The sequence below is a fragment of the Candida jiufengensis genome (assembly GCF_024610255.1).
Source record: "Candida jiufengensis strain CBS 10846 chromosome Unknown scaffold2, whole genome shotgun sequence".
In the NCBI taxonomy this organism is placed as follows: domain Eukaryota; kingdom Fungi; phylum Ascomycota; class Pichiomycetes; order Serinales; family Debaryomycetaceae; genus Lodderomyces; species Lodderomyces jiufengensis.
In genome coordinates, this window is record NW_026261561.1 from 119,232 (window position 1) to 134,701 (window position 15,470).

General features: G+C 26.8%; 8 protein-coding genes across 8 annotated transcripts; 1 reads left to right on the top strand and 7 right to left on the bottom strand. All coding sequences in view use genetic code 12, as the record gives it.

Annotated features, from left to right (window-relative positions):
• Window positions 1-72: 72 nt before the first annotated feature.
• Window positions 73-531, bottom strand: TIF11 (Tif11p; the record flags this gene model as incomplete). Its single annotated transcript, XM_051763693.1, has 1 exon — window positions 73-531. One exon carries the CDS (start codon window positions 529-531, stop codon window positions 73-75), a length of 459 nt encoding a protein of 152 aa, XP_051619198.1.
• Window positions 532-717: 186 nt separating this feature from the next.
• Window positions 718-1,554, top strand: KGF54_003138 (uncharacterized protein; the record flags this gene model as incomplete). Its single annotated transcript, XM_051763694.1, has 1 exon — window positions 718-1,554. One exon carries the CDS (start codon window positions 718-720, stop codon window positions 1,552-1,554), a length of 837 nt encoding a protein of 278 aa, XP_051619199.1.
• A 22-nt stretch (window positions 1,555-1,576) lies between these two features.
• On the bottom strand, window positions 1,577-3,962 carry TPS3 (trehalose 6-phosphate synthase/phosphatase complex subunit; the record flags this gene model as incomplete). The annotated part of the gene is made up of 2 exons (XM_051763695.1): window positions 1,577-3,866; window positions 3,940-3,962. 2 exons carry the CDS (start codon window positions 3,960-3,962, stop codon window positions 1,577-1,579), a joined length of 2,313 nt encoding a protein of 770 aa, XP_051619200.1.
• Window positions 3,963-5,279: 1,317 nt separating this feature from the next.
• KGF54_003140 (uncharacterized protein) lies at window positions 5,280-6,410 on the bottom strand (the record flags this gene model as incomplete). Its single annotated transcript, XM_051763697.1, has 1 exon — window positions 5,280-6,410. The coding sequence occupies one exon, from the start codon at window positions 6,408-6,410 to the stop codon at window positions 5,280-5,282; it is 1,131 nt and encodes a 376-aa protein (XP_051619201.1).
• Window positions 6,411-6,582: 172 nt separating this feature from the next.
• On the bottom strand, window positions 6,583-7,635 carry KGF54_003141 (ubiquitin domain-containing protein DSK2; the record flags this gene model as incomplete). Its single annotated transcript, XM_051763698.1, has 1 exon — window positions 6,583-7,635. One exon carries the CDS (start codon window positions 7,633-7,635, stop codon window positions 6,583-6,585), a length of 1,053 nt encoding a protein of 350 aa, XP_051619202.1.
• Window positions 7,636-7,835: 200 nt separating this feature from the next.
• Window positions 7,836-9,134, bottom strand: ASH1 (DNA-binding transcription repressor; the record flags this gene model as incomplete). Its single annotated transcript, XM_051763699.1, has 1 exon — window positions 7,836-9,134. One exon carries the CDS (start codon window positions 9,132-9,134, stop codon window positions 7,836-7,838), a length of 1,299 nt encoding a protein of 432 aa, XP_051619203.1.
• A 2,397-nt stretch (window positions 9,135-11,531) lies between these two features.
• KGF54_003143 (uncharacterized protein) lies at window positions 11,532-13,802 on the bottom strand (the record flags this gene model as incomplete). The annotated part of the gene is made up of 2 exons (XM_051763700.1): window positions 11,532-11,749; window positions 12,134-13,802. 2 exons carry the CDS (start codon window positions 13,800-13,802, stop codon window positions 11,532-11,534), a joined length of 1,887 nt encoding a protein of 628 aa, XP_051619204.1.
• Window positions 13,803-14,095: 293 nt separating this feature from the next.
• Window positions 14,096-14,884, bottom strand: RPS4A (40S ribosomal protein eS4; the record flags this gene model as incomplete). The annotated part of the gene is made up of 1 exon (XM_051763701.1): window positions 14,096-14,884. One exon carries the CDS (start codon window positions 14,882-14,884, stop codon window positions 14,096-14,098), a length of 789 nt encoding a protein of 262 aa, XP_051619205.1.
• Between the last annotated feature and the right edge of the window lie 586 nt (window positions 14,885-15,470).

Sequence of the window (15,470 nt, forward strand, 5' to 3'; positions counted from 1 at the left end):
AAAGTTTTTTATCCGAAATTTAATTAATTTATTTTTATTAGTGTAGTAGATAATGGATAGAAATACAACTAACTAGATATCATCAATATCTAATTCTTCATCTTCAGATTCTGATTCATCAGCACCACCGAATTCGAAATTAACATCTTCATCTTCATCAGCACCAAAAGTATCAGTTTCATTAATTTTAGCATTTTCTGGTAATTCTCCCAATTGTTTTAAAGATCTTGCTTCATCTGAATTATATTTATGTACAACATCACATTGATCATCTTGAAAATCTCTTAAACTAACCAATATAATATCACCTTGTCCCATCCATACTTTTTTTCTCATTTTACCTCTTATATGTCCCATTCTTTTTATTGAATCAAAACATTGTACTTCAATTCTACCATTACCTAACATTTTTGTAATTTGTGCATATTCTTGACCTTCTTCTTTCAATATTAATTCTCTTTTTTGTCCACTATTATCATTTTTACCTCTTCTTCTATTCTTACCACCTTTACCTTTACCTGATTTACCCATGTTTTGGTGGTGGTTGTATTATATTCTGTTAAGTATCTTGTGATGAAATTGAAAAAAAAAGCAAAAAAAAATAAAAATAAAATAAAAAAATTTCAAGTACAAGATTTTATGACACAGATATAAAAATTATAAAATATTATATGACATCAATTTACAATCTTATCAATTTGACAACCACCATCAACCATGGATGACTTTGAAGTAGCGAATCAATTCACAACCATACTTAAAAATCTAACACCTCAAATACAGCTGCTTACAAAAGCAAGTTATTTTGCATTAAAGAATGCAGATAAAGAAGATTATATAATCCCATCAATTATTACGGTACTAGAAGATTCAAAATTAGATTTAAATACCAAATCATTTATATTCCAATTTATTGAATTACTAATAATGGAAAGTTGTAATACTTCAAAGTTAGGTGGGGCTTATGTACATAGTTTGAAATCAATATTACCAAGAATAGTGGAATTAATATGTCCATTAAATAATTTATCAAATTTATCAAATACTTATAATGGATTATGTAATATACTGAAACATTACAAAATTGATTGTTCAAACTGCAAAGAAAAATTCAATGGTGAATTAATCAATGAAGATATAATTATAAATGAAAATGAAGATTCATTAATTAGTGCATGGAAAATATTACTTCAAAGAAAACAAGAATCTCAAAAAGATAGATTAGAATTAGAACAACAACCATCAACAGAAGAAAATGTTGAAGAACAACAATTATTCAATATACGGAAAAAGACAGACTCAAATCAATACCTAACAAAAAAACAAATCATAACAAGAATGGAAGATGAAAGAGAAACTCATAAACGTCTTAAGGAAAATAATTGGTGTGTAGATAGAGATAAAAATTCAAAATTTATAACAGAAGATGAATTTTTAAATTATTATTGGAATACCAAGTATGAATTAAAAGGAAAAGAAAAAAAAGAATTTTTAAATAATTTACAAGAATTAAATGATATGGTACTATTAAGTTATAAAGATAAACAAATTTAATTCAAAAATTTTTTCAATGTTTTTAATGTTTTTTGTTTTGTTCCCATGCATGATTTATACTTTCTAAACAATGTTCAACCCAATGTTTAGAATCTTGAGTTAATACAAAATGATGACAATTTTTCCAACGTTTTGTTTTCTCTGATTTAGACATTGTAAGTGCTTTTAAAAAAGTTTCTGAAAATTTCTTTAAATCCCATGGATTAATTAATAAAGCACCTTCTCCATTACAACTTAAAAGTGATGAAGATCCAGTGAATTCAGATAAGATTAATGGTGATTTTTTCTCTTCTGTTGCTGTTATAAATTCATGGCATGTTAAATTTAAACCTTCTCTCATTGAACTAACAACAAAAACTTCTGCTTCACATTGTAATGCTAAATATTGTTCAAAATCTATATCCTTTTGTAATAATACAACTGGTTGAGTCATTGATATGTTTTCAGGTAATGAATTAATTCTTGACATTATTTTCATAATCTCAGCTTCATAAACTGGATCAGATGATGATCCAATACATATTTGAATTAATACTGTTTTATCAATAAATTCTGGATTTGTTGTTAAAAATTTTTCATATGCTAATAATTTTTGTTTAATACCTCTTAATTTATCAAATTTATCTCTACTTATTATTAATTTTTCCGATTGCCATCTTTCTCTAATAAGTTTTTTCCATTCTTTAACTTCATCACTATAAACTATTTCTCTTAATGATGGTGAATCAATTCCCACAGGAATAGTATTTACAACAGTTAATTGTCCATTATGTATAATTTCATGTTCATTAACTTCAACATCTAATAACCTACTACATGTTTGTCTAAAATGACGAATATATTCATTTGTTTGGAATGAAATACAATTAGCTCCTAACATCCCTTCTAATAATTCAGTTCTTTGAGCAAAACAACGGAAAACTTCAGAAGATGGAAATGAAACATGTAAAAAAAATCCAATTTTAACTTTTGGTAATTTTTCTCTAACCATTTTAGGAACTAGCAACAAATGATAATCATGAATCCAAATCATATTTTCAGAATCTTCAAAATTACATTCTCCATTAGTTTGTAAAAAAGTTTCAACTAATTTATCAGCAATTAATTGATTCATTAATACATAATGACCCCAAGAATGATCTTCAAATGCTTTTGATTTTGGATCATCTGGAATTTGATAATGGAATGTTGGCCATAAAATTTGTTTACAAAATGATCTATAATGACCTTCAAAAGTTATATCATCAGGGAAAACAGCATCACAATTATATTCTGAACTTAACCTAGTTGAAATTTTATCTTTAACTTCTGCTGAAATAGTATCACTTGGCATTGCTATAATACCAACCCATTTATTTTGATGCAATATACCATCTTGTACAGAAATATCAACTGCTTTAGTTAATGATCCATTCCCATCATCTGATGGTTCAACTGTCCATTCAGCAGTATCAAAAATATTATCATCATTCCATAAATCATGTTCTATACCAGGTTTTGAAAATCCTCCAAATGGTGCTAATCTTTTATTATTTGATGCTGAATGTTTATAATTTTTTTCAAATCCTGTTAATCCATCTTCATCTTCATCTTCAAAAGATGATGGAATCATTGCACTATTGTTTACATTACTACTTGTATTAGTACTACCTTCTTCAGATAAAATTGAATTATAACTATTATTTCCATGAATTGTAAATCCAAATTTTTGATTATTTTCATTTCTTAAAAATGAAGAATTTGATCTTGGATTTGGTGGTCTAATGTTAATATAATTTGGTGATGATGATGATAAATTTGATTGTGATCTTGAAATTTTTAAACCAGTAACTCCATCTGTTGTTGGTTTTTTGGGGTCTAATATTGAACTATCAATTCTATTACCTAATCTTGGTCTTGGTTGTATATAATGATGATCAGCTGTTGTTGTTTTTGAAATTGGTGCAGAAGTTGAATTATTATTATTATTATTAGAATTATTTCTTTGTAATATATTTCTTTTATTATAAAAAAATCCTTCTGGAGTATCTGAACGAACTGAATTATTTAATGTAGAATTTTGAGATTTTGAAGTATTTGATGATATATTTAATTTTTGACTTAATGATGGTATAATTGAATTTTGATCTAATGAATTATCTGATTGTTGTTGTTGTTGTTGATGTAAAAATTGTGAAGTAGATGCATTTTTTGAATTAGTTAAAGAATTATCATTTGATATTTGTATTGATTGTAATTTAGTACTATCTTCTTTTTGTAAATAATCATATTGATCTTTACCAATTTGAAAATGAACTGTATATGGTAAGAATCTAGAAAGTAATAAAAAAGTTAGTATATATACAATTCCGGAAATACCATATATCTTTTATTTAAATTACATACAATGATCCAATTATAACTGTCATGATTAAAATATGGAAATGATTTGTAGTGTTATACCAATTGAATAAGTAAATATAAAAGTAAAAATAGATAATCTCAATTCATGAAAGATGAATATATCTAATAAAAATTTTCAATGTATTTATAATTAAAAGCAATGATAAAAAATTAAAATTAGTTGATAATTTAATATTTATTAGTTATAGTACAAAATCATATTAAATCAATAATAAGAAAGACAACGTTTTCGAGAATGAAAAGAAGAAGAATTTAATAGCAAAATTAGTATTAATTTAGTGTGAAGATTATCGAATTTAATTCTTGAATAAACAATGTTTCAAAAAGGGGTTGAGAGTATTTAAGCTTAAATTTAATCTAATATCTTTGATATTTGAATCAAAACTTCTCAAGGGGGTTTTTCTAATTTTCTTAAAAAATTTGAAACATCTTTTTTTGAAAATAGAAAACAATTTGAAATGATCTGGCAAGGAATCTGGAAAAAAAGACAAACTAAATTTGGGGGGAAATTCTTGGTCTGTGTGCCTTATTTATAGAAAAATATGGAACAATAGACTAATTAATTAGTTCGACTTACATTTTGTATTATTTACTATTCCGCAACGAGTTAGTGGAACAAAATATAAGTGAAAATATTTTATTATTGCTGTTTCAATTTAAAAATTGAAGTTTCGAAAGGCACTGAATATTTGATTCTAATTTGAAGATTAATTATATATATTTTTGAAAAGGTTAATACAACCGAGATTTTAAAAGTTTCAAAACCGTAGATTCTATTAATTACTTAATTAAATTTATTTAATCAACCAAGAACAAAATGTTTGGCAAAAGTACCATTTCCAGTAAAGCTATATAAATTTGTTAAATACAAAGTATTATCAGAATCATAATAAGAATTAATAGTCAATTTATTAAAGCTAATATTTGTAGATTTTTGATTAATTTCTAAAATGTTCATAGCTAATGGTTGACTTACTTTATAATTATAGAAAAGAATTTTAAATTAATTGATTATTTTTAGCGAAAAAAATATATTGATTTATCCGCATACAAAGATTCTTCATCATCTATATATACTTGACTTTGAGCATAATTGACGTTATTCTTTTAATAAATATTTTTATAGTTCATTCACATCGACAATGAAACTAAATTTTGTTTTATATCAAAATCAAATTATTGAGTAACATCATCATTCATTGGAAATTTAACTTTTGTAGTATTAACACTTTGCTGTATGTATTTATACCATAACTTTATCAAGATAATTAGATGGAATGTATATTTATGGTTATTGACACTATAATTATTTTTCTTTGACACTAAAAATCATCCATATCATCACTATCAATATCACTATTATTATTAAACCCATTAGAATTTGAATTTTGGAAATTGAATTGAATTTCATTTTGTTGTCTAAATTCTTTTTCTTTTTGAACTTTGAGTTCTTTTTGAATACGTTTTTGTTCTTTCTTTTTAAATTCATTTGATCGTATGGATACTATAACATTTTTGAATTCTTTATTTAAAATATTTGTGAAAAATTCGTTTGTTTCTAATGTAGGTGATTTCGTAGCGTATGGTGAGTAGTAAGTTTCTGCTTTAATGAAAATGTTTTGATCTCTTTTTTGTCTTTTAAGTTCTGCTTGTTTTTGCTTCTTTTGAGTCATTAGTTTTCGTTTCTTGGCGTACTCTATGAAATCAAATTTGTAGACGGCCTTGTCATTGGGTATTTCAATTATTCTATCATCTGACTTAGTTATTTTAGGTTCTTTTGGTTGTGGATCTTCTTCAAGGACTTCTTTTATTGATTTTTGCTTTTGTAATAACTCTTTTAATTCATTTTCAAATTTTAGTTTTTTATTACTTTCAACTTCATCATTTTCAATTAATTTGTATAATGCCTTTTCAGTTAATCTTGATTCTTCTACCAATTTAATTCTTAATTCTTTTAAATCAGTTAATGGTTCTGAATAAATATCTGTTGATTGATATGTATAATCTGGTGGTAAATCTGGTAAATAATGAGGTATGTAGTTTGGTTTTACTTTCAAGTTGGGTACTACATTTGTTATTGCATAATGTTCATTTTGAAAAAAAGGTAGTGATGATTCTGTATAGTCAAAAGGTTTTTGTTTTGAATTTAGAATTTGTTTGATTTGTTGATGATTTTGAAATTTTTTACTTTTGAGTACTTCCTCAAAAAGATCTTCAGACAGTATTTCATGTAGCTTTAGTAAAATGTTTATATCTGATATTGATGGTTGTTTACGTCTTTGTAATTGCGTATATTCTAATAAATTGAAAATGATTGTATTTAAATACCGTGTTGCTAATTCAGTTATCTGTTTCAAAAAAGTTTCCAGGAATTGATAATTTCGTGAATTCAATAGCACTGCTATTACTTTTGTGAATTGTAGTTCTTCTGGTTCTATTAATTCCGTTGTCATTATTGTTATATGATAATCATTTATTTTAATGGTTGTTTTGTTGTTTTTGCAAAAAATCAATAACTTTTAATTTGTGTTTAAAAAAAGAGATTCCAGATTTCTACAATCAAAATAATTCATAAAATTTTAAATGTTCAATAAATTAAACAATTTATATAAATAGCTAAACTGATTAAGTATGTGATAGTAGATATTCAATAGCACCTTGAACACTACCACCAGTACGTCTTAAAGCTTCAACATTTCTATCAAAATCATAAAATCCCATATCATTTAATTGTCTTAATTGTGTTTCATATCTTTCTTCTGGTGGTCTATTATCTGTTGGTTGTGTAGTTCCCGAGCCAGCACCTGCACCAAATAAAGCACTTGGGTCAATTGGTGGCATACCTGCTCCTCCAAATAAACCTGCAAATGGATTTGCTTGTGGATTTGTTGCTGATGGAGTTGAACTACTTTGATCTGAATTTTCACCTTCAGTGGAGGTAGTTGGATTAGCACCTGGAGCTGGAAATGCAGAATTTGAATCTCCACCACCAAATAAATTACCAGCACCACCACCTTGTTGCATTTGCATCATTGATCTTAACATTTCAGGATTTGACATCATTTGTCTAAACATTGGAGATTGCATCATTTGTCTAACTTGAGGACCCATTGCTCTTAATTGAGGATTTTGTTGTATCATAAAATCTAACATTTGAGGATTTGATAACATTGCATTCATTTGTTCTTGAAACATTGGATTTGACATCATTGAATTTAATTGATCAGGATCTGGTAAGTTTGAATTCATACCTCCATCTGGTCCAAACATTGATGCTGATGGTAATTGACTATAACCTGCATAACGAGCACCTGTAAGATCAGCTAATGGGTTGAAAGATCCTTGACCTGCTGCTATATTTGATGGAACTGTTGATTGTTGTGTTTCATTGGTGGAAGTAGTTGAGTTAGTTGTATTTGCAGCTGTAGTTGATGAAGAAGTTGAAGTATTTGCACTTTTAACTAAATGAATTGTATGACCATTTTGAATTTTATATGATTCAGCAGTTTCATTATCTTTTAAAACTTTACCAGAATAAATTAAACGTTGACTTGAAGCAGGAATTGAAGCTTTTTCAGCAACTAATTCTTTTAATTCTAGTATGGTAATTGATGGATTGAATGTGATTTCATATTTCTTATCACCAGATGATTTGATTGTGATAGTAATATCTGACATTGTTGATTGTTGATTGGCGGTTGTTGTACTAAAATTAATAGTATAAAATACAATATAAAATCTCACCAAAATTTAATTTTTTGTTTGGTTTGCCTTCGGAGTGAAAGATAAAAAAATATACTAAATTAAACAAGAATTACATCATTAAATAAACATGTTTTTGTTCTATTATTATAAAGGTATTCTAAACTAAGATATTATTAACTATTAAATTGATCATTTACTTCAACTCTCCAACCACATTCTAAACAACTATAACCTTTCATACCATCTTCAAAAGTTACTTTACCTTTACTTTGCATTAATGACCATTCACCTTTTGCTGGAATTTTTTTACAATTATTATTAAGACATCTTGCAGATGTTTTTTTATATCTTAACCCACAAGAATTACATAATTGACCTTCTTTAATTGACCAAGAAGGTCTCCAACATGGTGATTGATCTGATCCACATGAAATACATACTCTAGATGTATTATAAGATTTTGGTGGTGATTTTAATAATTCAGATCTTGATTTTATTTTTGTGTTTGAATTTGAAGTTGGAGATATGGGTATAAATTTATGAGTTTGTGGTGATTGATGATAATGATATAATGGTAATTGTTGAATGTTTGGTAATGTTTGTGATATGCTTGGTAATACAGTGTGATTATTTGATGGGTAGTATGATGAAGGACCGACCAGCGGTAAGGGATTATTATACATTGGTTGCATCTGTGGTAATGGTGGTTGTGATTGTTGTTGTTGTTGTTGTTGTTGTTGTTGTTGTTGTGAAGATCTTGGTTCAACTTTATTATCTGATAATTTGATTAATGATTGTGCTAATTCTAAATATTCTGGGAAATTTTTAACATCTTTCATATATGTTTGATTTAAGTAAGTATAATTTGATTCAAATGGGAAATTGACTTCTTTATTTGATTTTGATTTAACTGGTGATGTATATTGAATTTTTGTACTAATTTTTGAATCAAAATTTGGCTTGTTGTCGTTACGCTTATTGAGATAATTATATTGATTTAAATGAAAATGTTTTGATTCTTTTGTTATTTTATCAAGTAATTCATATCTCCAATTTTCATCATTTGGTTTATATGTATCAAAATAATCTAATGAAACTGTTGGGATAACTGGTTCGGTTTTCAAAGTAGCTGCAATACTTGGTAATTGAACTTTTGGTGAAGTATTTGGTGAAGACTTGTTGGAATTTGATGGTGATAATAAAGTAAATTTTTTATTTGGTGATAAAGATTTTGATCTAATTTGAGTAAAAGTTGGTTTAACAAAATTTTGTATTATTAATTTTGATCTTGATTCATAAGGTGGAGAAGGTGGTGCAGTTCTTGATCTTTTATTGGAGGTAGTATTCAAATCATCACTGAATGATCTTTTATTGATTCTTGCAGTTTTAGCTTCTTTAATTAATTCAAAACTACGTGATCTAAAATGTGTATTAAAATGATCTTCAAACATCATTGATTGTACTAAAGTCATGGTATTTTTAGGGAGTTTATGCAAAAAATTTGATATTAAAACGAGTGTATGTTATTTAATGATTGATATAAAATCTACTGATTTTGAACTGAAAACTTTGAAGTAGTAAGTGTGTTAATTAGGGGGTAAGTTTATGATAATGCAATTGAATTGAAAAAAAAATTAAATAAATTAAATGAAAGTAATAATTTAATATGAAACTTGAAGTAAGAATGTATTGATAATATTAATTGAATCAAAATTAATTTTTTTAAATAAAGATATTTGAAAGATTATATATTTTTAGCTCAGAATTAAATCTTGCTTGTTGATCTCAAAAAGTAGTATCCAAAATTTGTATTAATATGATTAAATTATGTATTTTAAGGAACAGATTATGCAATAGAAAACAAGCCATTTTTTTGCTACAATTATAAATTTGTTCCAATGCATAAAATATATATTTCCTTAATACTAAGATAATATTTTAGTCGGAGATCAAATCAACTAAAAAATATATTTTGATTTAGTACCACTTTTTATTATCTTGATTTTAAAGTTTTGATATTTTTATTCTATTATTTATTCTATAGTTAAACAAGTAAAATATGTAATTAATTAATTATCCAATTTAAGTTAAATTAATTCCAAATTGGGATTTTTATTACAAGCATTATTATGTAATTAATTATGTAATTTTTGTATGAGTGCATTACGTAATTGCAAGTAAAATATTATATTAAACTATTTGAATCTATTACACAAAATCAAGGAAAGTTTATCTCTTTTTTTTTTTTTTAATTTTTTATAAAACTTTAAAACTTTAAATCTTTTATGGTTTTATTCTCTTTTAATCTTAAATTGCAAGTAATCTCAGTTAGATATTGTACAACATTAAACTAACATTAAGTTTTAAAACAAAATGAAATCAATAGTTGAAGTTGATCTCATAATAATTCGATGATTTTGATTTTGATTTGGTTAAATTACCAGCTCAAAGTTGTTAGCATATAAAATTTTAGCCGCATGTTACTCGCTTTGTATCAATTTTGGTAATTTGAAATAGCATTCACAGAATTCTAACAGGAGTAGGTATTTACTATCTTAGAGTACGAAATGTAAGAAGGCGAGAATAAAGTTGCAAATACTAATTCGTGAGAAACTGGCTAGTTCTTTCTTTCGTTGAGTGCTGACAAAATCCACATAATTAAAGATGATTTATACATTAATTATTGATTGTTAGTTACCTTTCTGAAACTCTAAATATAACTAGAAGTCAGTCATCTAAAATTTTGATCAGTAAACTTAATGAATAAGAGTAAGTCAACTCTGGCTAGAAATTTGCGCAGGGAGCGATAAATTTATACTTATCCTTGGAAATTAAGGACCAGGTTTCAGCATAAAGCTTTTACTAATGAAATCTAATAGTCATGAATTGTTCATTGAAATGTTCAGCTATATAAATCCAAATATTAAATTTTCCCTGAGATATATTTTGACAAAAAGTTTTTGATAGCAAAAACTATCAACAAAATTTTCAAAACATCATTAAAATTTCATTAACTCAATTTCCTTTATTTTCATCGTGCTTTTGTTCTGCTTTTCCAGCAGCTTCACCCCCAAGGATACCTCCTCCAATTCCACCGATTATATGAGTTACATTTCCACCTGGAAGATGATCGGCAACTTTATTACCACCAACAGACCCTAAAACGGAAGCACCAATTGATTCAGCTTGTTCTTTTCCTGACATTTTATATTATGTTTTTGAGTTATATAAATTTGATTATTTGAATAATACTCGTTGTGTGAAGATTCAAATAAAGGTTTGATGATTCAAAATAAATTTTAATAATTTATAGAGATCCGAGAAATTGAGACAATTTAAGCCAGTATTTATATCTGGAGAAGTTGTCTCCTATTATTCAAATGAAATTTCATGGGGAATGTTGGTGACGCTGCATGAACGCTTGTTCAATTATAAATTTGATTGCTATCACATTTCAGAGTTCATAATTTTAATCTTACATCAGCCATACCTTTTTTCCATTGCATATGAATTTTATATCATTCACTTAGCTTAGCTAGTAGAGTTGTTTGAGATCAACCATGTACTATTACCTTGATTGTGTGCTTCTGCTCAAGCTATATTGCAACAAAATTGAAAAAATTATTTCCCAAAATTGATCAATTAATGATTGCAAAAAAGCAATCTAAAACAAAATTGTACCAAATATATTTTGTACTCAATAACACTACCTTCTTGTTTCAAACTCTTCACTTAATAAAAAATTAAATAGCTTCGGTAATTTAAAACAATTTAAGGTACATTAATAGACCAAATACATGATATTAAAATAACTAGGACACTCCCTCATATATTATGAATCAACAAGATCCGAGTATGTAAAAAAATTGCTATAACATTTCATCATCATCAATAATATGTTCTAACAATTTCCCAAAAGCACAACCAATTGAACCATTTCTAAAAAATTTCTTTACATCATTAGATGCACAATATAATTCAGCAAGTTCATCATTTACAAATGTAGAAACATATGCAACACAATTTGGATCACAATTAAAACGAGATTCAGCAATAATAATAAATGGATCACCAATAATACCACAACCTAATGAAGATTCAAAATTACAATTTCAAAAAAAATGGTTGGCTACTCCTAATTCATTTCATCAATTAACTAGTTTTGATGGTCATCTAATACCGGGCACAAATACATTTATTATAAATTTTGCAGCTAAAGTTAAATTTGATCAAAGTGGTAAAAATAGATTAGGAGAATCTGCTGATTTAATTCAAGAATCTACAATTGTAAAAAATTCAAGACCTATATGGGGTTCATGGTTTGGTATAAATGGAAATATAGTAGTGGATAATAATTTTGAAGGTGGAGAAATTGTAAATAGTTTAGATTATAGGTTTACTTATATTCCAAAAGATTCAACATTAACTATTTAAGGTGATTTTTCAGCTATATAATCATTAAGTAAAGTACCTAAATATATGTTTGAATATTCAGTTGGTTTAACATCATCTTTGATTTCGTAATTTAATTCATTTAATGCCCATTTTATATTTGGAGTTATAAAATCATAAAATACAAGGTCAACATATGATTCTTCTTCATTTTCAAATTGAACACTTTGGACTACGTTGGGTATATCAAAATTTATAACTGCTCTATGTGGAGTATCATCACCATCAGAACCAAAATCATCATGAGTAACATAACCTTTTGATAATTTTTTGGTAACTTCTGTGGCTATTAATTCAGAAGATACTATTTCTTTTTTCAAGTAATGATGTGGTGGTTTTAATCTTATTGTAGTGATATAACTAGCATCATTTAATTTCTCAGCCACTTTTGAAGCAACTGATTTTGGGATTGTTAAATTTACCCATTTATTTTCAAATGGTGATACAATATATTGTGAATCAATTGTATAAGGACCTTTATATAAATCATACCTTATTGACCCTGTGTTGATGAGAATGATTCTTTCTCCTGAACCAGGCAAATCATTTAAAACGTTCGTGGTGATTAAATTGAATATATTTTTCGGGTGATCTATCGGTACGTAGTCGACATAATAATTTGTATTGACTGTTCCAATTTGAGTATTTAATTTCAATTCTTTTCTGGTCTTAGCAACAAGTTTTGTAACCGCCAATCCTTTCTCAGTATCAAATGATTTTACCTTTTTAGAATGTGTGTGAAATGAATCCAAATTAAAATCTATATATGATCTTGAAAATCTGTCTTTTGTTTCTAATTGTTTTTCATCTAAATCAATACTTACCCATCCAACAGTTTCACAATATCTTCCACTTTGAATTCCAGTAGATTTATTATCAAAAACTGCAAAATCTCGAATATGACTATGACCTCCAAAATATTGTATTATTGTATCTGGATAGTATTCACGTAAATGACTATGTAAATGATAAAATTCAGGCCATCCATGTGCTATTGGTGTATGACCAGCAATTACAATTAAATCAACTTTGCCCTCGTACTTTTTAAGCACATTTTTAAACCATTTTTTTTCAACTTCTTCTTTTATTGGAGTTACTTTAGTACCTTCGTTAAATCTTTTAAAATCAAATAAAAATCCAAATGCAAGTACTTTTTTCTTTTGATTCTTGGTTGTAAAATATCGATATTTAGATCCAAAAGGTACAAAAGTTCCATTATCTAATTTAAATTCAACATTCGAACTTATATAATTATGAGGAAAGTATTTTTCAACAGCTTCATATTCCTGTTTTGAACTTTCCCATAAATATAATTCATGGTTCCCAATAGTTAAAATATCATAACTTTGCTTAACGAAAATAGGAGTTGATTTCAAACCATGTATTTTTGTAGCATCTGATATTCCAGATCCATCTATTTTATCACCACTATCAATAAGTAATAAATCTTGATTTTGAGAATCTGCTAATTGTCTCATGTTTATAACAAACGAAACAAAATCTCCCCAATTTGCGTTATATTGTTTTTGATTTATATGACCCGAATACCATCCATGAGTATCTGTTGTTGATAAGAAATTAATATCATTCCATTTTAAAGGTCGTATTGATGAATCTATAGGGTTTGACCATATTGTGAAATGTGTAATAATTAAAGAAGTAATGAATGTGAACAGTTTGGTAAACATATCGAGCTGATGAGTAAAAATAAAGAAATTAAATGATTAAGTGATTATAAAAACTGTTACATTATCAATATAATTTTTATAGATTAAATTAGAAACCTTATCGGTTTTATAATTTTTCCGCTTTAAATTTACGAATGTGGAAAATTATACGGAATAATGGTCTTAATTTTTATATCAACATATAACAAAAAAAAAGAGAATCATAATCTACTTGTATCAACGTCCTAAATATTATTTGATAAGTTTATTCAATTTATTAGTTATTTGTTATACAAGTTTAGGTTTTAATTAACTTATAAACCTTGTTGTTGTCTTCTTCTGTCTCTTTCTTCAGTAATAGATAATTTAATACCTTTACCTTTTGGTAATGAAACCCATGGTTTACCTTGTTCTTCACCAATAACAAAAACGTTACCTAATCTAGTAACGAAATCATTATCTAATGAATCTTTAATATGAACTAAATCAAAACCACCTTCATGTTTTTCTCTATGAGTAATAACACCAATTCTACCCATATTTCTACCACCAGTAACCATAACTAATCTACCAGTATCAAATTTTAAGAAATCAGTGATTTTTCCTGAAGCTAAATCAATTTTAACTGAATCATTAACTTTAATTAATGGATCTGGGTATCTAATAGTTCTACCATCATGAGTAACAACATATGGAATTCCTTTTTTACCTAATTGAACTTTTTTAACTTTACCTAATTTATATGAAGCTTCTTCTTGTGAAATTCTATGAACAGTGAATCTACCTTTAACATCATAGATTAATCTAAATTGTTCATTAGTAGCTTCTAAGGTAATAACATCCATAAAACCAGCTGGGAAAGTTGAATCGGTTCTAACTTTACCATCAACTTGAACATGTTGTTGCATCATAATAGCTTTAACTTCTCTACCATTTAAAGCATACTTTAATCTGTTTCTTAAAAAGACAATTAATGGTAATGATTCTCTTAATTTATGTGGACCAGCTGATGATCTTGGAGCGTAAGCACCAGATAATTTGTCCAACATCCAATGATGTGGAGCTGCTAATCTTTTTAAATGTTTCTTTGGACCTCTTCCCATTTTTGATTAACTAAATAATAATTGTTAGTATAAAAGGTTCTGCAAAAATAGTCGATTTATAATGACAGATTAATGACGAAATGTTTATGGATATCATATTTCAATTATGTTGTTTTAATTTTTAATTGTCTTCAATATTGTCCTAAATATATTATTAAAAATGAGAATAAAGGTTCTAACAGGATGAGATGATCTGATACGACAATTGATACTGATCCACAATCACTCTCTGGGTGTCTTACATTCGTTATTTCTACTGAAATTTCCTCTAATGTTATGACTGCTATTCGATAAATCTTTTTGATGTCTTTTTACAACTAATTGACATTTGAAAATTCTGAATTTACTTTCGACTATTCGACCCTGTGAACTCCAATTGTTTTCCTTAATATCGTAAACTTCTTCATTAAATCAACTGTCTCCCATAGGCTATATTGACATACTTTTGATGTTAATTGTAGTTGGTTATCTAAAATTAATAATATTGATTAATATTTGATTTTTCAGTATGTTTAAATTTTCTCTATGTGACATTTGGTAGTTTTTAATAGAGGGTCCAAACCCTGCTCTAAAATATTTGCACGTG